Source organism: Ctenopharyngodon idella, chromosome 16 (genome assembly GCF_019924925.1).
Source record: "Ctenopharyngodon idella isolate HZGC_01 chromosome 16, HZGC01, whole genome shotgun sequence".
Classification (NCBI taxonomy): domain Eukaryota; kingdom Metazoa; phylum Chordata; class Actinopteri; order Cypriniformes; family Xenocyprididae; genus Ctenopharyngodon; species Ctenopharyngodon idella.
The window spans coordinates 27834638-27861179 of record NC_067235.1 but is presented as its reverse complement, the minus strand read 5'-3'; the positions used below and the strand labels follow the sequence as shown (position 1 = coordinate 27861179).

Sequence of the window (26542 nt, the reverse complement as noted above, 5' to 3'; positions counted from 1 at the left end):
TATATTATTTTTTGCATTATGTATACTACTATGTTCCTATTTAGGTATTAATTTTTATACTTGAAATATACCTTTAACTGTACTTTAAGTAGATTTTAAGTAAATTCCTATGTAGACTTCTAGTGGACTACACAAAAATTCACAAAATCAGAATTAGGAACATATCTGTTTTCTTTACAAATCAATATTTTCAAACAATGTAAGTTAATAAGACAGTATGTAAAACTATGTGAAAAATGATTTAATATGCTACTCAAAAGAGTAAACAACTTCAAAGTATACTTAGAATACTTAATTATACTTTTAAGTATTTCTCAATCAAAAGATTGAGTACAAGTATAGACCAAATAATAGGGATGCATGATATATCGGCCTGATATTAATGTTATCGTTATCGGCCCAATAAGAAAATTTAGCCGATATATCAATGGATTATTTCCTTCAGCTGATACACTTCAGATGTGCACTGTTCACCTTGATGGTTTTAAATTGCTTGGAGTCACTTCAAAAAGGAAAATAAAGTTAAGTGCAACATGTGCAAGTCTGTCATATAGGCTACATAAAATTATAATGAGAACATTATAATCGTGTGCTTGGGACATGGCTTTTAATGGTGAAACTTTTGTCATTGTGATCAGGCTCTCAAAAATGATATAAAAATGTGGATTTAGATTTATCGGCTAATATATCGGTTATCGGCTTTCGAATATAAAGAATTATTGGTTATTGGTATCGGCCAAAATTTACATGTGGGGAGTCTGTGCAATGGCGGACATATTATGATATATTAATCCCATGATCTTTGGATGCTTAATGATCTTTGGATGCTTAAATTTTCATATCGGTGCATCCCTACCAAATATACTTATACATTTCTGTCAGTATAAGTCAAGTATACTTAAGTGTAAATTTAAGTATATATTTTCTGAGAAGTACATAAAAAGTAGACTGAAAGTATACTCTCTTATTTTTAAGTTTAAAAGAAGTATACTAATAGCACAATTTTTAATAAACTTTTTTTGTAAGAAATTTTACTGTATTTTTAATCAAATAAATGCGGCCTTGGTGAAGAGGTGTCCAAATATCCGATTTCACGTTTCTTTTCTGTTCAGTCTACAGAAAATGAAATGGACAGAGTTTTGTTGTTTGTTGTGTTGGGTGTAGTGTTTATTCTTCAATAACTGATTTGTGTTTGAAATGCATATTAATCTGCAGAGATCTAAATGCTAATTTCTAGATTCACTAATGTCTAATGTTACCACAAAGGAGCTGTATCAGATTAATCTCCGTCAGATTTGTCACATAAATACTACATTAGTGATTCACACTCACTAATAAAATCCAGACCAAGCACATCTGGCCATTTTTGGGAGCCTTTTTCTGGAGGAACATCTCTGTGCCAAAGATCTTAGTCTCCACTGCCACTTGTTATGTCTCAGAGACTCCGACTATATGCTCAGTTTGTTTCTTTATTAGTCACTGGTTTTAAGTGAAAAAACACAGCTGTTCTTGGAACAAAAATGTCCTGGCAGTACAGAAGTAAATAAACTCATCATCAATAGAGTGGTCAGATAACGGCACAGGAAAAATCAATGCAAAACAGTCATCTTTGGAAACAACCATTGTCAAGAAAGAGAGACTATCATGTAATTTGCTTAGACTTTTGCTTTGTGCGAGAGGAAAGCAGGATCACAAATCCACTGTGTTTTAAAGCACACTGTTGACTGAGTCCATGTACTTGTTCACAAAATATGCTTTTGCCATTCCAGAAATTCATACAATTTCCTGTGTAGTGGAAGTCACAACATATTTCTGAGCTTTCAATACACAAGTGCTGTATCTTTGTTCATGTTCAACTGTTATAGAATTGTTTTACTAATTCATTGGGAGAATTAGTAATTGAATACTAATACTAAATACCCCCCCCCCATTGAATATCATATTGAACACTTTAATGAAAATTATAGTGTTGTTGGATCAGACCCGATAAGATAGAAGATGGCTTTTCTGGTGGTCAAAGATGGTGTGTCTTTTTAACTAATCGTTACTCTGCTGGGAGCCCCTATAAATCAAGTCTCGACCCCTAATCCCTAATCCTGTCTTTGAGAACCATGTACATTAGTAAAATAATTGCACCTAATCTCAAGGCTTGCTAAAGGAGCTTTTTAAACATATTAGGAGACCTACCACTGAGAAGGAAATAAGCAAGGAGTTAAATACATTGCATTGTTTGGATGAATGTAAGGGTTTTCATTGATTTGTTGAGTTCTCCTAACTGCAATCTGCTCCTTTTAACAGGTAACTCTGTGGTGGGAAATGAAACTAAGGCTGATAGTGCTGTTAATGTGACCTCCTTGTCTACCACGGGTGAGGAGGAGAACATAGAGGAGGTGTCACAGTTCACCAGCTTGTCCAGCACCTCAGACCTGACTCGCTCCGGACGAAAGCTCATAGATGAAGAAGTAGGTAGTGGCATGCAGGATGGAGTCTTCTCGCCAACTCCAGGAACTCCAACTTCCAGTGAGGGTGCCACATCCACTGTGGCAAGCCCTGAAATCAGCCCCGACTCTGCTGAGACCGACCACTTGATTCCCCATGGGGCTGTTAATACTTCGGAGGAAGAGGAACAGGAAGTGAGAGAGGATGTGAGGCAGCTAGTGCCTACACAACCACCCTGGCAAGATCCTAAAGTAGACACTGTGGTTGACCTTGACCAGGAGACATCTCCCACGACCCCATCCCAAACTCATCCACCTTCCCCCTCTGACGTCACCGTAGATTTCTTCGACTCCGGCTCCCGCCGCAAGAACCTAGACCCACCGTCTCTGTCACCGCACGAGCTTCAGGGTCGTGACCCCACCTCCTGGGCCATGCCCAACAACTATGACTACATGACGCCCTACGATGAGAGTGTGTCTCCTACTAATGACGATTACCCCTACAGCAGCACTACTGAGTCTTTCGAAGAAGAAGTCTCCACTACCCCTCCTCCCAAACGCTTCCCTCCTCGATTGCCCTCCAACCCTGGTTTCACGTTTCCCAAAGGAGCCACTGTGAACGAAGACCCCCGTGCCCCCCCTGGTGTGATCGACTCAGTGAATGGCTCAGACTGTCGGCAGGGCTTTGTCCGCACCAATGGCACCTGCAAGTCCCCATGTGATCTGCAGCCCAACTACTGCTTCAACGGGGGCCAGTGCTACGTCCTGGAAGGAACTCAATTGCTCTGCAGGTAAGCGTTTAGAAGAACCAGATTATTCACTAATGGCTTATTTCCACCGAGCGGTATGGTTCAGTTCATTACAGTATAGCACGATTCAGGACAGTGAACCCTGATCTGGCTTGTGTTTCCACTGCCAACAGTACCCTTACTTGATAGTAAGGGTAAGGGTAGTAAGGGTGTATGCCGTAAAGTAACAGTAAGTGACAGTAAACAACAATGGAGGACATACAGCAGCTTTGTTTGAGCAAAGGCTAAAGGCTGCAAGGAAAAACAGCAGAAAAATACACATTTTGTTGCAACGGTATTGTGTTGTTATTTCCCATGCTGCATGGCGCAAGCACCGATTCTCTGTCAACCAATCAGTGTTCTGCAGAGTGTAGCATCACCCTTTTGGTACCGGTACTACTGGTACTATTGTGCTAGGTACCCCAACAGAAGGGTCCCAAAAATTGGTACAGTACCTTTCAGAATTAGGGTACCATTCACAACTTCTGTCAATGGAAACAGCAAAAATTGCGTATCGTACTGTATTGTACTGAACCGTACCACTCTGTGAAAACGAGCCATAAGGCAAGAATCTCTATATTAATTTTGCTCATTCTTATAGTTTGGTTTGTTTAGGACAGGTGTGCTATTACTTTCCTAGGTGATTAGACTTTCAATTTTCGCTTAGTGGATTATGAAAGAGGTGACAAAATCCCATAGGCTTACATTGAAGGTGTGACTCGATCCATATCTAGCGGCCAGAGTACTTGAGGGTCGGCTCTTCTGACTTGGGCCAGTAAGCAACCACTTGGCAATCATCCAATACACACTAGCAACTTCACAGTAAGCATTCACAGCACCTTAGCAACATGGCTGTGTGCCATTTAGAATTGAATCGAGAATTGTCTTTCAAATTCCAATTCAATTCCTAATGTAGCGAATGGGATACAGAATTGGAATGTGATTGGAATTGGAAAGAAATTCAATTATAATTTTTTAACTAGAAAAACAAAGTTTGTCAAAATTTGAATTTTGGCTTTACAACACCTTATTTGAAAGTTGTTTAGAAACAATGTTGAAAACCTTGAACTTTAAAGGTTTAGAGCAGGGATGTCCAATCCTGCTCCTGGAGGGCCACTGTCCTGCAAAGTTTAGCTCCAACCCCAATTAAACACCTGAATCAGCTAATCAAGGTCTTACTAGGCATACTAGAAACTTCCACCCGCCTGGAAGTTTCTAGTATGCCTAGTAAGACCTTGATTAGGCAAGTTGAGGCAAGTTGGAGCTAAACTCTGCAGGACAGTGGCCCTCCAGAGTTTAGACACCCCTGGTTTAGAGGCCTTAGAGAGAACAACACAGATAGATGGACAGACAGATCCTTTTCCTTTCATTCCAGTTCAACTTTCTGTGGTATGTGACAAATTTCGATTCAAATTCCCAATCATATATTGAAAGGAAACCAATCTGAATTCTGAATTTTGCACATTCAACACTACACAACCCCCCCCCCACCCCACCCCAAAAACGCCCTAGTTTTTGCATGAGCAAACACCACTGGATTTTCTTTGGAAAAACCAAGTTCTAAAATTTGAATGAAATGGAGGGAACCTCTCAAGAAGATTGGCCTTCCCTCATGGCACATCTGGTCACAAGGGGAACTAAGGGCTTGCACAAGGAAGGCCGAGTGCTGCGGACCAGAAAGTACCACATGTTTTCCCAGATTCTTTATGAGGAAAGTTTATTAGGAAACTTCCCTCTTGCTGCCAGATTATTTTGAGCACAACTGTTTTTGACCAAACATGAAACATGCACACTAGTCTAGTCACACAAGTTGTTATGAAACCTGGCTTGTTTTTATGTGTCTTGCAATATTCCTACAATCCTTTACTGGAAAAATATTATTAAAAGTCCAATTTAGAACAATGACAATAACACTGGGTTCATTGACTTCACTATCACTGCAAATACATTTACCATGAAAGCAAACGCAGGGCCTGTAACTGCTATAAAGAGGTCATCATGAGGATTACGTTTAAGCTGAAAATAAGTATGAGGAGATATGAAATTCAGCTTGTTCAAGGGTAGATTAGGTCAAAACGGGGGGAGGATGCTTGAGAGCCAAGCTCACTGCTTCCTGAAAAGCAACTACTATATTTTCTTTACAGAAATGTCACACATTGATGATATTTTGGGGGTTTTGGTCAGACTATGCTGTTCAGGTGATCTTAGTACTGCAGAAATGTGAAATTGATCGTCATTCTCCCTCCACAACTCTTCCTAACACACACCGGTTTTAATTCATACTGTGATTAAGATCTAAGACAATCCCCTAGCCAGCCAGTGACTATTAACAACCTCTTCATGATCATAAATCTCTTGTACCTTCCTCTTTTTGGAATTGTGCAATGACCCTGACTGTATCCCCAACCTTTGTCAGTCCGGAGGTCATGGTTAGCTGTAAATTTCAGATTTAATCACATTTATTCTTATAAATTTCATTCCTAACTGAACATTTTATTCCTCAGAGGTTGCTCTATCATAGCTCATGAAATTTCTCAGTTATGCTTCATACAAGGATTGTGTCTCAGATGTTTTTCCTAAGACATTGTTGGAATTTAGGATGGTTTACATGCAGTTTGCAATAAATATAGAGCTATATGCATGACTAAATAGATTATTTCATTTTGTAAGAATATGGGAAATGTTTGAGTACATATATTGAAACCTCTGGTTTTTGATTGATGATTGAGCACAATTTGAGACTTTGTTGAAATCTATCTCTTAGAGGAGATATATGTGAAATTACTGGGGTATTTTCCTCAGGAGAAAACTCCAAGAAGCAGGAGACTCTGTTTAATCTCTTTTTTTTTTCTAGGGGAACAAACAACTGTCTGTATGCCAGTTGTGCTGGATTAAAAATCTTTTTTTCTCCCTTTTCCCCTCTAAATAATACCACAGTAACCTAATATGAGCAGTCCATGCTCATATTAAATGATCTTGCTGAAAACTTACTCCCAAACACTCCTCTCACCTAGTCATCATAATTACCAGTGTAATTTATTACATCTCTGAATAAGAGCATCTGCTAAATGTAATCAAATGTGATTTTTCTGAGCCTGAGTTCCTCTCCATGCTCATATTGTACACAGACGTTTGCCCTACCAGTAACCCCCCCTTTGGGACCGGTTCCCCTACTGACTCCCCAAAACAGGCCTAGTCAAAGTGGGTCAGTGGAGCTCTGGGCAGCTGTGTCCCATGTTGGCTTTGTTTATATGAGACTAGCCTGAACACACTGATTTATTCCCCACTGCAATCTTATTAGAGGATGAATGTTAATGGCTCAGACTTCTTTTCAGAACACCGTCCTTCCCCCTCCCCTGCGCACGCGTCTCTCTTTTAGTGATCTATCAAGAGCTTTCTGTAAGTAAGTGTGGACATATGACAGCTGTGCTTTCACTTCAGTTAGAAAACATGTTTTTAACTGTGATTCTAGACAGTGAAAATTAATGTTAACTTCCCAGAGGACTTTTTATGCTCTTTCATAGCTCAACAGACCTAATGGAGTTCTCAATTACACTACCATTCAATAGTTTGGGGTCAGGAAGATGTTGTTTTTTAAACCCTCTAGTGCTCCTCATTTAGGGGTCACACTTTTACTCCTTCTGGTCAAGTGACCGAACACCTGAAATGCACCTTTTTTTTTTTTTCTTTTTTTTTTTTTTTTTTTAGTAAAATGTAATATATTTATGTTCAGTAATATTTTTAATTTAATTATATATATATATATATATATATATATATATATATATATGACTACTTTTAAGACCATTTAACCTTTTTGAATCATGTCCACAATATTTTTTTTTTTAGTTTTTTGGTATGTTCACAAAAGTCACCAAGTGTCATCCAAATGTAAAATTTTTCAGTTAAAAGTGACTGAAGAGCACCAGATGGTTAAATTGACACTATAGACTTTCTATTTCAAGTAAATGCTCTTATTTTGAACTTTCTATTCAAATAGTATCACGGTTTTCACAAAAAGTATTAAGCAGCACAACCGTATTCATGTGATAATTCTAAGAAATCAGCATATTTCCACCAAATCAGCATATTAGAATGATTTCTGAAGGATCATGTGACACTGAAGACTGGAGTAATGATGCTGAAAATTCAGCTTTGCCCCTCACGAGCTTAAACAGTTATTTTAAATTGTATTACTATTTCCCAGTATTACAGTTTTACTGATTAAATAATTGCAGCCTTGTTGAGCATGAGACATCTTTTAAAGACATTTAAAAATCTTACCGACCCCAAACTAAGTATCAACTTTGTATGAGATGTTTATTCTAAAATAAAAATAGAAATAAATGTGTTAATTGTTAGCATACAGAGTCACGTTACTTCTACTCAAAGATGCTACATCAAATTTCTGGTTTGAAATCCGTGCACCTGTGCATTGGCGAGCCGCAATGAGCCAATGAAGTTGCCAAAATGCCGGAAGAAGGTGAGGCAATAGGAAGCAGAGTCAAAAAACTGCTGCCTACGACTGTCTCATTCATTTTTTTCAGCTTTTTTATTTTAAATTTTTTGCTGTCTAAAAGAAACTGAGATGTTAAAGAGATTTCACATGTGAGTTTCCTTCCTATGGGGTGTTAGTCATCCACAGGAGGACATGGAAAACAATTTCAGAGTTCAGAGAAGTGAGAGGGAAAAAATATCAACTGTGAGTCAGACTTTTCTTAGCGTGTCAGCATGGAAACAGATTCACACACACACACAAAAATTGTTTTTGTCTATGTGTTGAGATAATGTAATATTCGTTCAAGATTATTTACTGTACGCATCAGGTTTTGTCCCTGACTATTTGTCTCAAAAGTTTGTTGCAAACTTCCCATGTTAAACAGGCACAGAGAGCATGTAGGCTTTAATATTCTTTCTCAGAAAACATACATTTATATATGTAATTTAGCCTCCTGGTAATTTAGCCTTTTTTAGTGAATTGGTTCATTCAAATGACTCATTTTTATGATGTGTTTCAAAAAAGATTTGTTTATTGAGTCAAAGATTTGAGTCATTACTGAACAATCAGAAAAGTCATACATGCATACATTTTATTTATTCATTCATTCATTCAAGTGAAACATTTATCTAAATACTGCTGTTTATATATTTTATTTTATTTTGTAGTGAAATAAATATTTAGATAAATACTGCTGTTTTCAGTTCATTGGTTTAATAGTTGAATTTAGTTAAAAATTATCATCAAGTTTGATTGTTTGAAGTTTGTCGCACTATTAAGAATCCCGATTGATCTGTTTTTTTAAATTGTACAAGTTCATTTAGATTTTGAAGATCAGCAAACGCTTCATTTTCTAGATAGATAGTGTTGTTGTGACAGACACAGTTGGACCTGATTAATGATTGGTCTAATCCAGTCCTGATCCTTCTCAGTCACTGGGTTATTACCATTGGTGGTCTCTGAGTAAGAGCGTTCTCCATCTGGGATCACCCTTATACCACCCCAGGGATCCGGCAGGGGATCAAGTGGGCCGCAGCTTCTCGAAGCCCAGTCAACTGAATATCGCGAACATTTGTAACCCTGGTAATTTGGGGTTTTATTCAGGAACTGAGGAGTGATGATTGCAGCATCAGTGGTTAAACCACATGTTTAGAGTTAATGAAGGGTTGCTGCTCATGGTGTGGCTGTGTTTAGGATGACAAGCTGTACTGACACTTAATTAAGAGATGGTGAAGTGCCAAGTTTTAGCAGATATGCCTAAAGACAATTTTACATGGTCACCATGAGTTTCCAGTTCATTTTTAATAAGAAAAATCTTGTACCCCTATCAGTGTACTGTGTAAAATAACCATTAGAGTAAAGCCTGGGTTTATTGTTAGTCATTTTAGTAAGAATGCATCTGCTAAAAATGTTGTTAGCACTACCAGTGAGCATGCAGATATTGCTGACAATTGATGATTCCTCACTACCTTGCCCTGATTTGCATATTAAAGGAAACTATACATTAGAGACAAGCTTAGATGGAACATTTTGATGAATATGAATATTTAAGATGCGTTTTGAGGCTGTCAAGTTAAATTTATTTCTATAGCGCTTTTCACAATGCACTTTAAAAACGCATTTTTACAGAAATCATGGTGTTAATGTTTATAATATCTTAATGCCTTATATTCGCATTTAGCAGATTAGAGCTGGGCGGTAATATAGTTTACATTTTGCAACAATACAAGCAATCAAGCAGTTGAAATATGCTATATATACAGTATATTGCCCTATGCGTGTATACAGTATGTGGATAAAGTTGGATATACTTTATATAAAGAGCTGGGCAATAATATAATTACAGTTAGTTGAGCTTTGCTATGTATCACTCTGTGAGTATACTGTTTGTAAGCGAATAAAGTTGGATATTATATATATATATATATATATATATATACAACTTTATAATAGAGCTGTGCAATGAAACATTTAGATTTGCTATATAGTACACGCTTACCCAGTATCTGGGTAAGGTTGGTTATACTTATAGTAATTGTATAATTCGTTATTAATTTGTTTGTTATAATTAATTCATTATCTGGTGTTATGTGTGAATTGGATTACTAGACCTGTTTTAAATTTTCATTGGTCTTGGGAAATATTGTTTGCATGACTGACTTTCGATTGATTTGCAGCATTATATGACATGTAAAAAATGGTGTGTAACCACACTTATGCATATTTTTGAGAACAGAAAAGGTTTCTTGACATTTTTATTACAACAGGAAAAACTATCTGTATTTATGTTGTTCTTGAAAGAGGAAGAGATAACAGAGCAGAGAAAGAAAGAGAAATGGTGAAATGGAGTGGAACAGAGGAGAGGTTTGGTCTTAAAAGAGATATTAGTAATGGAATGACATGTCATCACTACATCTGTTTCAACTACTGCTTGCTACTGCTCAGCTGGGGCTGTTTGGCATCCATCCATCCATCTCAACACCCCATGCAACACACACACACGTACACACAAACACAGTCTTAGCCGCACCATCTGTCCGCACGGCAGCTTCGTAAACTGCCCATATTTATACACAGAGATTAACGGCACAAATTCAACCCATCTAGCTTAGACCAACATTTCCAGGTGTGCTAGCATAGTCATGCTATTAACTAATGGTCTTTTCAAGATGATGCTGGATGATCAAGAAATTGATCCTTGAACAAATCATTCTTTTGAGCCAGTTCTCAAGAAGTAAACGGTCAAGCCGGTTCACAAAATCAAACTGAATCAAACTTTAGTTCCGGGTTGATACAAGACGCACGGCTGAATCAAAAAGAACCGAATGACCCGGTTCAACCAACTGTCGAAGTTTCCCGAGGATTACCGAGGAGTGAATTGACAGTACTATGCAAGACTGAGGCACGCACTGGAAATATGCTTATAATGACAAGTGTTGGGGAAAGTTACTTTTAAAAGTAATGTATTACAATATTGCGTTACTCCCGAAAAAAGTAACTAACTGCATTACTTAGTTACTTTTTATGGAAAGTAATGTGTTGTGTTACTTTTGCGTTACTTTTTCCTCATCTGGGGCCCGTTCTTTGTACGTCGCTAACTCGGTTAGCTGGATTTGACTGATGACGATTTGGCATGATCTTGGCTTGTTCGGTTCTTCGACACTCATCCTGGACTTGCTTTCATAGCAACAGGTCGGTCCATAAACTCAAACCTGCTGTTTTCATGTAAACAAGATTAGATTGCATATTTTTAAACGGAGGTGATGCTTAAAGTTTGTCCCAGCCACTGCTACTTTCCCACAAGAGTAGCCTAATGTAAACCAGGGACAATAATCAAATCTGCTTCAACAGTAAATTATTTGCTAATTACAACATTGAAATAAAAAAAAAAAAGTGCCTGTACAAATACTAGAAATCGTGAATATAGCCTAAATAATTGGGTAAAAAAAAAAAAAAATTTAAATTTTTTTTAAAAAAAATATTTACCTATTATAACATTCATGTCATTCTTCTGTCATTTTATTCGCTTGGCTGTTTCCTTATAAATGTCTAGAAATTCGTTAAGTATTTCGTCAGGTGTCTTTTTTAAATATATGATGTCATTACGTTGTCGTCTTGACTCTAGCCAATCGCTGCATTGCTGATTGTGGTTTCGAGTATCGATACATCTGCCCTTTTCATGGAACACGAGAACGCGCAGAAATCTTAGACAACTTAATCCAGATATTTTAATCCAATCTGCAAATTCGTTTGAAGAACAAAATTAGCCAGAGTTCAGTTATCACGATTAAAAGATCTGGCATCTGTCAAATAATCTCAGATGTATTTAGCGAGGTACGAAGAACAGACACCAGGGCTGGACTTGCTTGTTTGTTTTTCTTCACACCAAAGGTGAAATAAAGACTCAGGCTGAAGGTAATGCAAATTAACGCCTGTACAGTAGAGGGCGCAGCTCAAACAAACCTTTTGAGCTGTGCTGCCATTCTGTCTTTTGTCAGTCAATAAATGAAAAAACAAGGTAAATTGTGTTACCTATTTGAAAAAGTAACTCAGATATTTTGTTGTAAATTTAACAGTAATCCATTACTTTAGATACTTGAAAAAAGCAATCTGATTACATAACTCGCGTTACTTGTAATGTGTTACCCCCAACTCTGATTATGACTACTATTATTAAATAACATTTTATTAAAACCTGCCGAGAGATGTAAATAAATTTTACCTTGGTTTATTGTGCATGCGGATTATATTTTAAGTTGCTAAACTAAATAACTAAAAAAAAGAAGCTAAATAAAGTAAAAAATAAAACTAAATAAAGAAACTAATTATTCTTTCTATATACTTTAGACATGTAGAATATATCTGCAATTGTGCCTCACTGTGCTGTTGGTCTGAAACTTTTACGAAAATTCTCCAAGATGTAGGCTACTGTTCAGTCGTATTCGACATGAAGGGTAAGTGAATTACACTGTGACCACTAACACCATTAACTTAAGTGAATGAAAGGTAATAATCAGCAATATGTGTTCACAAAAATAACTTTATTTGAATGTATGTTTACACAAATTACTTATATGTTTCATTGATATAACATGACATTGAGTTGTTAGAAAATAAATGCGTAGTGACATACTACTAATAACTTACTGATTTGGAACATACCATTTTTTTAAAGTTAACTCTTGCTTCACCACATAATTAATAAATAAATACATAAATACAAAACATGATTCAGAACAAGAGTTAAAACCAACATCAGTAAATACAATAAAAAGGATGGATAAAACCAAAACATACATTTGCACAAAAATTTCCATAAATTAGCTTAAATGAGCGCTCCCCTACACGTTCACGCTTTCTTTAAGGCCACGCCCACTCAGCTAAAACAGGAAATACAAACCAGCAAACCCCACATAAATATTATAAAATGCATAAAACGGTGAGAACACAATAAAAACAGTGATGGAAGACAACATCAAGGTCTCTCCATCACATGTGGACTAAAAAAAGAGATATTTTCCTAAGTGTCGTCTTTTGTGCTCCAAAGATGAAAGAAAGTCATAACATGAGGGTGATTTAATAATGATAGAGTTTGCATTTTTGGCTGAACTATCCCTTTAACCTAGTTAAGTAGCTTGGTGGCTTGTGTTTTGTAGTCTAACACACAAACTCACTCAGTCCGTCAGTTGCAGTTATATCAGATTTTCTTAGAACTTCTCAGAATCTATCTAACCAGCTGATTTCATTTCACATAATAATATTAATATTTGGTAAACGGGCTCATTGCTGTAGGCTCTGTTTGGGACGACAGCTTACACGGGATGAATACGACTGATTGCATTACAGTTTTGACTACTGACACAGTCAGAAGGTTGTGCAGTTATAAACATGGATGAGAGAGACAGTGGATGACGGAAGGAGATGAATAGGAACATAAGAATGCAAGAAAGAAAGAAAAGATCCTGACTAAAAGCCCTGAAAAGGGGGTTGGGTTGGAAAACAGAGGAGAGAATGGGTGTATAAGGTAATTTAGATAGCATGCAAACTTTTGCCGACGAAACAAACACGGTTAAGAGAGTGTTGAGATCTGGGAGGGTGGATGAGAAACAGCTGAGGGGCTGAATAGACAGGCTGCTTTATACAGCCCACTGTAAGGGTGCATTTATATGCACGCTCACATCAACACGCCTGTCACCTCTCCCTCCTGGGATTGAATGCCCTCGGTGGCGCCGCGCCAACCCTGTTCTCCTTCGTCTCGCTCCGGGTTGGCTCAGGCACAAAGGGGCATACAGGATGCTGTAGTGAAAAGAAGTGAAACCTCAGACCCCCCCTCCCGTGACCACCAAGACTGTGAATGAAGACGACTTCCTTTCATTATAGACATTTACATTTGAGTGTGTGCATATGTGGATGTAGTTGAGAGGGAGAGAAGAGCTGCAGTCAGGATTGCAGTCTTTGCAGATCATTTGTGTTTGATTGGTTGCAAATGTTTCAGTTATTATTAGATTTGTGTTTTATTATACATCTGTTTTTCCGCCTGCTCCAGCTACTTGTAACTCTCTTTCCCACGATTATCTGCATGATGTCCAAGCATTGAAGCTTTTTGCCACTATACACAAGGTGCATTTCACGCTTAACGTGATTTGGACATGTTCCTGGAGCAACATTAACAATGGGATGAACCAATCAAAATAGATTTTTAATATATAATAATATATACACTACCGGTCAAAAGTTTGGAAACATTACTATTTTTAATGTTTTTGAACGAAGTCTCTTATGCTCATTAAGGCTGCATTTATTTCATAATAAATACAACAACAAAAAAAACAATAATATTGTGAAATATTATTACAATTCAAAATTATGGTTTTCTATTTTAATATACTTTAAAATATAATTTATTTCTGTGATGCAAAGCTGAATTTTCAGCATCATTACTCCAGTCTTCAGTGTCACATGATCCTTCAGAAATCATTCTAATATGCTGATTTGATACTCAGTTATTATCAATGTTGGAAACAGTTGTGTTGCTTAATATTTTTTTGGAACCTGTGATACTTTTTTCAGGATTCATTGATGGATAAAAGGTTAAAAAGAACGGCATTTATTCAAAATATAAATCTTTTCTAACAATATAAATCTTTGCTATCACTTTTTATCAATTTAACACATCTGTGCTGAATAAAAGTATTAATTACTGACCCCAAACTTTTGAACGGTAGTGTATATTGTTACAAAAGATTTCTATTTTAAATAAATGCTGATATTTTTTAACTTTTTATTCATCAAAGAATCCTGAAAAAGTATCACAGGTTATAAAATAATATTAAGCAGCACAACTGTTTCCAACATTGATAATAAATCAGCATATTACAATGATTTCTGAAGGATCATGTGACACTGAAGACTGGAGTAATGATGCTGACATTTCAGCTTTGCATCACAGAAATAAATAATATTTTAAAGTATATTAAAATGGAAAACTATAATTTTAAATTGTAATAATATTTCACAATTTTTCTGTATTTATTATGAAATAAATGCAGCCTTAATGAGCATAAGAGACTTCGTTCAAAAGCATTAAAAATAGTAATGTTTCCAAACTTTTGACCGGTAGTGTACATTTTATAATATTCTAAATTATAATGTAATTTAAATATTTCACGTTCTATATATTGTATATAAAATGTATAATTTATATTTTTTATATTTTAAACAATTTTTGTATCATAACTTCAGATTAGATTAAATTTTAATATAATATATATAGAATATATATATATATATATATATATATGTATGTATGTATGTATGTATATATATATATATATATATATATATATATATATATATATATATATATATATATATATATATATATATATATGTATATACACACACAGATATGCACACACATATAATATATATATATATATATATACATATATGTGTGTGTGTGTGTGTGTGTGTACACACACACACAATTTATATAATTATTAAATAAACTAAATATTTAGTTTGTTTTAGTTCTTCTCTGTCAGCGAAGAATATAGGAACATATTCTACATGGGTAAATAACATTATGCCACTTCATGCCTGACCTTTATCAATAATGCAGAAAAATTTCATCTTTCAATCTGACAGCGGCATCTGCACCTCTGCTCTAATGTTGTTGACTTGTCTGTCCTCTGACAGAAGCAAACCTACTGTTTGTTATGTGTGCAAAATGGAAGAGGAAGAGTTTAGTGAGCTGATGGAGAGGATGCAGATGCCCATGTGCTTTTGTTCCTGACAAAACCCAGATGCAAAGCCCAGTGTTCTGCAACCTTTTTTGGTAGTAACATTTTTATACACACTCAAACATAATATTGTGACAGTGGATTGCCTTATTTGATTTTCGAGGCAAATGTCAGCAAGTTTTAATATGACAGATCCTGACAGTCTTTGAAGTTAGTTCAATGACTTTACTTCTGGAACAGGTTAAGAAGTGGTGTTAAATCCAGTCTAAGGCAGTACAGAAGAAACTTAAGGCAAGATAAAGGCAGCGAACTTGTCATCCACCCAGGTGTCTGCAAAAATGAATGGTAAAAATGCTGAAGGCGGTGAATTTTAACTCGCCCTTGGTGTAGGAGATGCACTGAGCCCCCATGAATAATTCATATGGAACAAGAGACTACATGGAGAATCAAAGCACATTTTGGGGAAGCCAATAAGGATTAAAATAGTGTGTCTCCTGTGTGTCTTAATATTGTGTGTTTAAAATGTTGCTCACTTCAAAAATGAGTGTATGATATTGTTTGTTAAATGAATACCAGGGCCTTGTTGCTCCGTGTGTTTTCACTGGAGAAGAGGCAGAAAAAAATGGCTCCACGCTGGCCCCTAAAACCTGCTGTTCTTGAACCAGAAACCGCTAACATCAGAGGCCAATGGATGGGATAATGTTGGCAAAAAGTAATGTTTACTGAACAGTAACTAATATTGCAAGATCGATGCAATATTGCACAAAAATAATAGGATCTGTTTATATTGCAAATGCCTGATACAGCCATGTAACATGCATTCGGTGTATGTTTACTGTGCATGTCGCATTGCACCAAAAATTATTTTAATTGCAATTACCATATCTGAATTATTGCTATGAATTTGATTTGTTGTATATTGAATTAACTTTTGACCATTGCATCAAAATCTGCTTGTAGAAATACAAGTGGGTTACCAATTTGTTGGAAAAGGCTTTGCATATATATCCCTTTCTTTGTCTTGCAGGTGCAACATCCAGGACTACATGTGGCACAAGGGTGCCCGCTGCGAGTCTGTCATCACGGAGTTCCAGGTAATGTGCATCGCCATCGGGGCCTCTGCTTTCATGGTGCTCCTGCTCTTCATGATCGTCGTTTGCTTTGCCAAGAAGCTGCACGTGCTCAAGACTGAGAATAACAAGTTGCGCAAGCGCAGGTGAGACTCCGGCATGCAGTGGGCAGTTGGCAGGATTGAGCAAAATTCATGAAAGTGACCTGTGTGGTAGAGATTTTTTCGAGAGAGTAAGACAAAGTAGAAGGATTTATGGATTAAAAGCCTTAAAACCTCATGTTTTGTGAAGGAATTAGGAACAAATAAGTCACACACAGTGGAGCTTGCCAAATTTTTGTGTCGTTATTTAAATAGCAACAATTCAAGCCCATGACCTTTCTTAGGAATATACACCACCAGTTATATTTTTTGAAAGACATCTCTTATGCTCACCAAGGCTGCATTTCTTTGACTAAAATACAATAAAAATAGTAATATTGTGAAATATTATTACAATTTGAAAAAAATATTTAAAATGTCACTTATTCCTATGATGCAAAGCTGAATTTTCAGCATCATTACTCCAGTCTTTAGTGTCACATGATCCTTCAGAAATCATTCTAATATGCTGATTTGGTGCTCAAATTATTATCAATCACTAATAATTATTAATAATGGTTCTTATTATTATATAATATTTAAAACAGTTGTGCTGCTTAATATTTAAGTGGTAATTGTGATACATTTTTTCAAGATTCATTGAATAGAAAGTTCAAATGAATAGCATTTATTTGCATTAGAAATCTTTTGTAACATTATAAATGTCTTTACTGTCACTTTTGATCATTTTAATGCGTCCTTACTGAAAAAAAAAAATTCTTTAAAAAAAAAAAAAAAAAAAAAAAAAAAAAAAAGGACTTACCCCAAATTTTTGAATGGTATCACTGATTCCACGAAAATATTAAGTAGCAAAAAAACATTGATAATGATAAGAAATGTTTTTGAGTGCCAAATCAGCATATTAGAATGATTACTGAAGGATCATGTGACGGTGAAGACTGGAGTAATGATGCTGAAAATTCAGCTTTGCATCACAGGAATAAATTACATTTTAATGTATATTAAAATAGAAAACAGTTCTTTAAAATTGTAATAATATTTTACAATATTACTGTTTTTTACTAATAAATTCTAACTATAAATTCAGCCTCGGTGACAGACTTCTTTCACAAACATTAAAAAATCTTAATTATTCAAACCTTTGACTGGTTGTGTAGAATTGCAAGACAAAATAAAATTTCTTGAATATTTTCTTTAAATATTTCTTTAATGTTTCAATAAATATTGTGTTTGTTTGTTTGCAGTTGAAAAAAAAACAGCTTAAACCTGTTTGACTAGTTAACTGGTCTGGTTTGCTGGTTTTAGATTAATTTTGGGGACTTGTCAGCAAGCTAACCAAGTAAACCAGCTTTGGCCAGGCTGGGAGACCAGCTTAAACCAGACAAGACCAGCAAAACAACTTTAAGATGGATTTTACAGCAGAGTAAAAACAATAAAGGTTTAGCTGAGAGAAACAACATAATAGTGTAGAAACGGCTTGTGTAATGGCCGCTGCATTTTTAATTCCCTAAAAAGTGTTAGCGCTACTATAGCACAGCTGCTAATCGGAGGCTGTGGAGACCAAATAAAGCCGTGAGTGGATGGCGTGCTAATGCGTAGCGTACTGCGCTAGCAGCGGGCAGACTGCATGATGTCACTGAAGCTACAGCTGAAAGTAGGGCAGAGGGGGAGGAGGGGCCGGCTGACCTACATACAGCTGTGAGACCCAGGGGGGTGTGGGGGTAGAAGCTATGGCCAGGAATTAAACAGCACACACCCTCCTCAAAGAAAAGGAAAATGATGAGGGAAAAGAGGAGAGCAGAGGAGGAAAGCAAGTGCCAGCGGAGAAACAGAGTTTTATAACAGGCTGCAGAGGAGGGTGGCCATGTTTGGAGGTGAGAATGATGGAGGGGAGAAACAGGCAGCAGTGCTACAGATGAGACTTGTGAATACATCAGACGCCCACCTCTCCATCTGCTACAAGTAAATGTGCTTGAATTCTTTCTGCACTAAACGAGATTAAATCTACAGATTGCATCAGAAAAGATGGGGCATATTACAGCAAAAAAGAGAGAAGGGAGAGGGCATTGATCCTATAAATTCTCAGGTGGTTTTACTTCAGAACCCAGATTAATATCATGTGGCAACCCAACACATTGTCAAAATTGTTTATCACCCCAAAAGTAAGCAAACATGTATGGAAGCTTGTTTCCACCACTAAATGAAAAAATGAAAAAGGTAATTGCGACTTTTTATCTCACAATACTGACTTTTATTCTCAGAATTGTGAGATTTAAAAACGCAATTACGAGTTATAAAGTCAGAATTGCATGATATAAAGTCCGAATTGTGTGTTATAAAGTCAGAATGGCAAGATATATAGTCACAATTCTGACTTTTTTTCTCAGATTTGTGATATAAACTCACAATTGCGAGTTATAAAGTCAGAATTGCATAATATAAACTCACAATTCTAAGAAAAAACATCAGTCTTTTTTCCCTTACAATTGGACATCGTATCATGGAATTGCGAGTTTATATCGCACAATTCTGAAAGAAAAGTCAGAATTGCGAGTTATAAAGTCAGAATTGCGTTATAAAGTTGGAATTTCGAGATATAAAGTCAGAATTGCATTATAAAGTCGGAATTGCGAGAAATAAAGTCAGAATTGCGTTATAAAGTCGGAATTGCGAAGTCAGAATTGCGTGTTATAAAGTCGGAATTGTGAGATATAAAGTCAGAATTGCGTTATAAAGTTGGAATTGCAAGATATAAAGTCAGAATTGCGTGATATAAAGTCGGAATTGTGAAATATATCAATTGAGTTTATATATTGCATGTTATAAAGTCGGAATTGCGAGATATAAAGTCAGAATTGCGTTATAAAGTCTGAATTGCGAGATATAAAGTCAGAATTGTGTTATAAAGTCGGAATTGCAAGATATAAAGTCAGAATTGTGTGTTATAAAGTCGGAATTGCAAGATATAAAGTCAGAATTGTGAAATATATCAATTGCGAGTTTATATATTGCATGTTATAAAGTCTGAATTGTGAGATATAAAGTCAGAATTGCGTGTTATAAAGTCGGAATTGCAAGATATAAAGTCAGAATTGCGTGATATAAAGTCGGAATTGTGAAATATATCAATTGCAAGTTAATATATTGCATGTTATAAAGTCGGAAATGCGAGATATATAGTCAGAATTGCATTTTATAAAGTCTGAATTGTGTGATATAAAATCGGAATTGTGAGATCAATTGCGAGTTTATATCATTCTGAATTCTGAGATAAAGAGTCATATTGACCCTTTTTTTTTTTTATGGCGGAAACAAGCTTCCATAAAAATATCCTTGAAATCAAACCTTGAAATTTTATTAATAGTACCATTAACTGCATAGACCCAACAATATGCAAAATTATTAACATATATGTATATATTATTTTGTCAATCATTACATAGGTCTTAAATAATTTTGGAAGTTCTGTAGATTATATTTTAAAACAACATATAAAATAGTATTACTTTGTTAATATCAGCCATAAAGGAGCTATATGTAAAATTCAGAAACCCTTGTTTTTAGTGACACCGGTGGCCATTAAGTGAACTGCAGCCAGCAAGCAGTGCTCGTACTCGTGTACACAAAACGAGAGACTGACTGATTCAGTGCCCTGATATACTCACGGCGAAGTTCTTTTTCGTTCTTCCCTTAGAAGTAAAAAGAAGTTGTAAATACCTTTGCAGCGATATACATCCCAACGCTGTCCACACTGCTGAGAGTGACGGTTAGAAGAATATGTAAATACGTGCTGCGTACTTTCCTCTCAATAACAAAATAAACACAAAACAAAAATTACAGCGGTGAGAAAACAGCTGTTAAAAAAGCATCTGATCATAGCGATGTGGATATGTTTCCACTAGCTCTGGACAGACGAGTTAATTAAAATTACATAGTTATGATAGTTTATTATAAAGTATATGGACTAAAGGCTATATGGCTATGTGAGACTGTAGTTTGAATTAATCCCTTGACATTACAGTACAGAATAGCCCTTTTGGCATTATCCTGAACATTGTATAAGCATTCGTTTCATGTGTCATTAAAAGAAAGAGAGGCTCTCGGAAGCGCACCTAACCGTCACATCCTTTTGATTTTCCTGGCAAAAAATGCCTGAGTTCTTAACAGATAAAAAATCAATCTACAGACGGGAAGTTGGGGAAGGTCTCATTTTTTAAGATTCATTACAAGCTGTTCACACATTGGCAATAAAAAAACTATTAATACATGAAAATTCTTACATATAGCCCCTTTAAAAATAACCATATTGTCCAAAATGTCTATATTGGCCTTTAAAATAGATGATCATTGGTGAATGCTAACCTCCTCTCCCTCTCTCTTCCTGTTCCAGCCATTTTCATTAGCCAATCATGCAGGTTATTACATTTTATATATTATTATTGTTAATATTATATACATTTATCTATATTTGAGAACAGGAAGAGTAATGGAATGTTTGAGTAGGAAGTGGGAAATGACGAATAAGGGAAGAAAAATGGGAAGAAACTGCGCTCTACACATGAGCCAAGAAGCTTAATTTGTTTATTCATTTAAGGTCATTTATGGCAATGAAATGTGTTTAGAACTTCTCATGTTTTGAAATGAGTGAAATATTTGTTGATTTTGAGAAAACATGGCATCATTGTGTCATCTGATATGTTGCATCACAGGTTGTAAACTGAATGTGTGTCTCCAAAGCAGTCCTAGAATTGCATTAATGCTCTTTTCTCTTGCTTTTTCTCTCTCTCTTTCTCTCTCCTCTGTCCTTCATAACCTCTCCATTCTAATATTCTCCCCCTATATTTTCCATTGTGTCCTTGTCTCTATACCTCTCATTTTCCCACAATGCTCCCTCCATTCCATCACTCTCCCTCTTTTTCTTCCTTTCGCCCCCTGCCACCTCGCAGCAGTAAGTACCGTCCTTCCTCGGAGCACCACAATGATAATTTCTCGTTGTCCACCATCGCTGAGGGCTCCCATCCAAATGTAAGGAAACTTTGCGACACCCCTCCTAACCTCCCTCATGCCCGTGCTTTGGCTTACTATGATAACATTATCTGTCAGGTAACGTGTTTCTCGTCTTTCTCTTTCCTCTCCCCCTCCTTCCCCTCTCTGCATGGACCCCGAGCGTAACCTTTTGGTAAGGGAGGGGGTGCACAGCGCACAGAGAGATGGGAGCGTTTTCTCCGCTGAAAAGGTCTGCTCTCAGATAGGAGTGTGGTTACTGAGGCAACAGTTGTTACCATAGCAACAGGGTAACCGGGAAACAGGGGGAAAAAAAGCTGGTCTTTTTTGTTGCAAGCGCCGCTTTTGATGCTCCGTTAATGGCGATGTGGCTGACCTGAGTCTGTCACTGTCTGTCAGCCTCTCTCCGACCGGTCATCCATCTGCCCGGCTGTGTCTCTAGATGAGCAGATAGTCTAGCCTGTAGACGCACTCTTTAACAGCGGTTTGAGAGACTCATGGGAAAGCGACTCTATTGATCCCGAACAAGAATCAATACAGAGGCAGACCTGGAAGACACATTATACCCTGGAACATTCATATGCATACACATGCAGGCTATTTGTTTTAAACATGGAAGTGACAAGGTATTAAACACATTGTGTCATTTGCACCTTGTAATCTGGCTTGAGGTGATATTAGGTGTCGAGGTCCTTTCTCAACATGATATTTTACGGTTTAGAGGAATATTTCTTGCTTTATGTGCGAGAGATTGTGAGATTCAGTCTATGAACGGATTAAAGATTTGTATAAATGTTTAATTTAATTAATTATTTTTATTTAATTTTAATTAATATACTTTTATTTCATTGATTGTGTTTTTTTTTAATAAATTAGAATTTCATTTTTTGTCAGTTGATCTATAATGGTGGCGTATGTGGTTGATTTTTATTTTTTATTTTTGACAATTCTGAGGAATATTTCTAACTTTAAGTGTGAATAATTATGAGTTTGCATTTTGAAATTGATTAAATAATTTGCTTTTATTTTTAATTAAATGTATTAATTAATTATTAATTTTATTTTCATACTTTTTTTGTTTTATTTTTTAAAAAATAAATTAGGACAGCAGAAATGCAATTATTTTTTAAGTATATATAAATTTGTTAATTTTATCATTAAATTCATAATTTAGTTAATTAAATGTATTAATTATTAATTTATTTTAATTCAGTATTTTTTGTGGATATGTTAGAATTTCTTAAGTTACACATTTTTTTTTTTTTAATTTTGATAATTTGTTAAGTATATTAGAATTTCCTCAGTTTGTCAATAGGTGTTTTAAAGGTGGGGTAAGTAGTTTTTCAAAAACGCTGTTGAACATTGTTGATATTTGAAATCAACCCAAACAAACACACCCCTCTCTTCATTGCTCCGCCTCCAAAACTCACCCTCCAATCCTAACCACCCTGCTTCGAGTCGGTCTCCAACCCCGGCTCTTTCGCTGCTGGCAGGCGAGGCGAGTGCACTAAAAATGACGCTAAACACCGTATTCTCTAGCGGTCGTCAGTGCGCAGTGGTTTACCTGCACAACTCTCACTATCTGGCCACTGTTACACACGCAATGCAAGAGTGGATGTCTGTTTATTATACACCTCCTAATGCTGATTGGTTACATGTTTGTTGTTGGTGTCGGCCCGACTAACTTCCAAACAGTGTTTTTGAAAAACTACTTACCCTACCTTTAATAATGGTGACGTATTTGGTTACATTGTATTTTGTGTTTCACTGGAATGGAGAGCGTTCAGATGAGGAGATGTTTTCTGGCTTGTAGGAAAGATAATGTAGGAATGATCTCACCAACTTTTTAAGGTCTGGAAAGGTGACGAAATACTCCTTTAGATATCTTAGTGCGGTCACTGTTTTCAGCAAACATGATGAGAGATTACACAATTTCAGATTTTTACGGGTGAGGTAATCGCAGCATCTCTGGTTCCGGCATTGTGCCCTGATTGCAGACCTTGGACTCCGCTGAGAGAGCCCACCCACGCCCACCCTCCTCCCCCCATCACCCTGCTCCCCTTCTCTCTTCCTCTGCACCGCTGCATGTCTGACTGTTCACATGGACCTCCTAGTGGTCTTGTGATCCGCTGCTGCTTGTCCACTGCATCGCATTAATATACCTGTCTGTCGTTTCACTCGTTTATCCTGGTTCAGAAAGATGAGAGGGTGAGTGGGCGATCTCCCTGTGCCAGATCTCACCAACCAATGAAGTGTTGAGCGTAAAACGCAGGATAAACATCTGAGATGCAACGTCTCACTGCTGCCTGTAGGTGGCGTAACACTTGGCCTAACATGTCTGCGGCATGGGTAGATGTAGATCTAACATGGGCGTCATTCTCTTCTGTGGGATAACCATAACACATCTCTCCTCTCATTTCAATTATTCTGATGTGTCTTAATGGAAAACACAATATTCTTTTAGAAAAGAATAGCGATTTCTCTCAAAAAATGTATATTTGAGCTCATATTATTTTCACTACAGCCCAGTCGGTGAATTGTTCAGTGAAAACTGTCTCAAAAACTCTTAATAAGCACAACATCTACATAAAATATAACCGGCCATCCATGTGTATAGCTGCCATCAATTCCAGCTTGGATGCACCAATTAGAAAAAAGTAAAAGGAAATCAAAGCTCTACTTTTTATTCATGATTTTATACTAAACGCATTTGGGTCGCGAACATGAATTGTGTCTTCTAAATGTCTTTAGGACCTGAGCTCAGGAGTTTTTGCTGAGAATTTTGATAAAATTATGTAATAAAGCAGTGCAACTCAAGGTCAGATTTTTAAAGGGATAGTACACCCCAAAAATAAAATTCTGTCATTATTTACTCACCCTGATTTCTTTCCAAACCCTTATGCAGTTTTTTTTTCCATTATTTATAGAATTTTTTGAGAATTTTAATGCAGCTCTTTGCCAAAAAAAAGTAAAAAGAAAAAATATATATATAGATTTTTTTTTTTTTGCCATAAAATAGTCACACTTTGCCAAAAAAGAACAGAAATACTGAGTTTTTTCTTTAAATTTTTTGTCATAAATAATCATGCCTGTTTTATGTAATATATTTCAGATATGATATGATTGATGTCTTTATGATGAACAGACAAACATTAACTTCTGATTATGACATTAACTTAAAATAATGACAGATTTTTCATTTTTATGTTATCTATCCCTTTAAAGGGATAGTTCACCCAAAAATGAAAATTCGGTCATCATTTATTCACCCTCACGTTGTTCCAAACCTGTATTCATTTCTTTCTTCTGCTGAACACAAAAGATATTTTAAAGAATGTCAGTAACCAAATAGTTGATGGACCCCATTGACTTCCATAGTATTTTTTTTTTCTCAATACTTATGGATGTCAATGGGGTCCATCAACTGTTTGTTTACCCATATTCCTCAAAATATCTTCTTTTGTGTTCAGCAGAAGAAAAAAAATTCATACACGTTTGGAACAACTTGAGGGTGAATAAATGATGACAGAATTTTCATTTTTGGGTGAACTATCCCTAGTCTAGTACTCAGTGAATGTATGTATATTTTTTGCCTCAGATGTTAAAACCTAAAGACTTTAAAGGGCCATAGACATACACCCACAATGCTGATGCTTGAATAAAGCTAAAAAAAACCTTAAGATAAGTGGATCTTGGGTGGGAACACTTCTCACACAACTGAAGGGTCTTATACAAAGGGCCCTTTCCCTGTACCTCTGTCTGTCTTTCCCTGTCTCTTTCTTTCTTAGTCTCTATCGCTCTCTTTCTAAATGGAAATGATATTTATGAGGTATATAATCCTCTCCATGCCCCCACCCCTCAGAAAACCATGAGCAGATACACCTGGGAGTGTAAGACCAAAGAGGAGCCCGACTGTGAGGTAAGACTTACAACCCCACAGCTCCGCCCAAAGGCACAGCAGCTGTCCCTTCATTGTGCTATTATCCTGTCAAACTGTCGTGACCAATGCTGGCCCTCCCTACCTTCGTCATCATCAGGAAACCAAACCCATTTTGCTACAGTATGGTCCATTTAAAGTCTTAAAGGGATATTTCAGCCCAAAAAGGAAAAAGTTCTATCATCATTTTCTCACCCTCATGTCATTCCAAATGTCCTGTTGGGCTTCAAAAATGACAAAGTTCCATAAAGGTTGTCCATGTTGTGTTGCGTCTTTAAGTTTCATATTTGAATTCATTTTGACAGCAAAGTTGAAAGATTTTCAGAGAACAGCCATGGAAGAATGAAAGTTATACAGGTTTGGAGCAACATGAGGGTGAGTAAAAGATTTTTGGGTGAACTGTCCTTTTAAGGAACTCAATAATATGTTAACTAGCAATAAACAGTCACAGTTGCACTTACAAATATTAATAATAATAGTCCATTAGTGGAAATCACATCAGTGGGTGTATAGTGTTTCAACTAGAGTCATCTGGAGAAATATAATATGCCAGTATCAGATCAAGAATGTGATAAATTCTCCAAATCCTTTCAAACACTCTGTGACCTTCAGACAATATAGGACACTGAAATTGATTGTCTCTTCCGCCCACATGGAGACTTGGAGCTCATCATCGGAGAGAAAAAAACTCCTGTAAATGAAATGCATGCCATGAAACGAGGAATCTCTCAAGACAAGAAGGGAGGGGAAGCAAAAATGTGGACAGTCAGGCCTCTTTATTACCATCAGCTCAGAGCTTCTGCTCCGCAGATCGATATCCGCTTGAGTAAAAGAGCCCGGCTCTAGCTAGCAGCCAAAACAGCCTCTATCTCTCTCTCTCACCGTCTCTCTCCACACACACAGACCTAAACCCTCAGGGAGGGTCTGTGACTTGACAGATGTTTTGGAATGAAATAGACCATAT

General features: G+C 36.4%; 1 protein-coding gene across 9 annotated transcripts in view; it reads left to right on the top strand.

Annotated features, from left to right (window-relative positions):
• cspg5a (chondroitin sulfate proteoglycan 5a) overlaps positions 1-26542 on the top strand; it is a 54475-nt gene that overhangs the window by 22025 nt on the left and 5908 nt on the right. For 2 of the 9 annotated variants that reach the window (XM_051864695.1, XM_051864686.1), the window contains 4 exons: positions 2299-3229; positions 16494-16682; positions 21584-21740; positions 25504-25560. In XM_051864695.1, coding sequence (XP_051720655.1) covers positions 2475-3229; positions 16494-16682; positions 21584-21740; positions 25504-25560 — 1158 coding nt within the window. In that variant the 5' untranslated portion in view covers positions 2299-2474. The remainder of the gene's footprint in view (positions 1-2298; positions 3230-16493; positions 16683-21583; positions 21741-25503; positions 25561-26542) is intronic. The other 7 variants (XM_051864687.1, XM_051864692.1, XM_051864691.1 and 4 more) reach the window with 7 other exon arrangements.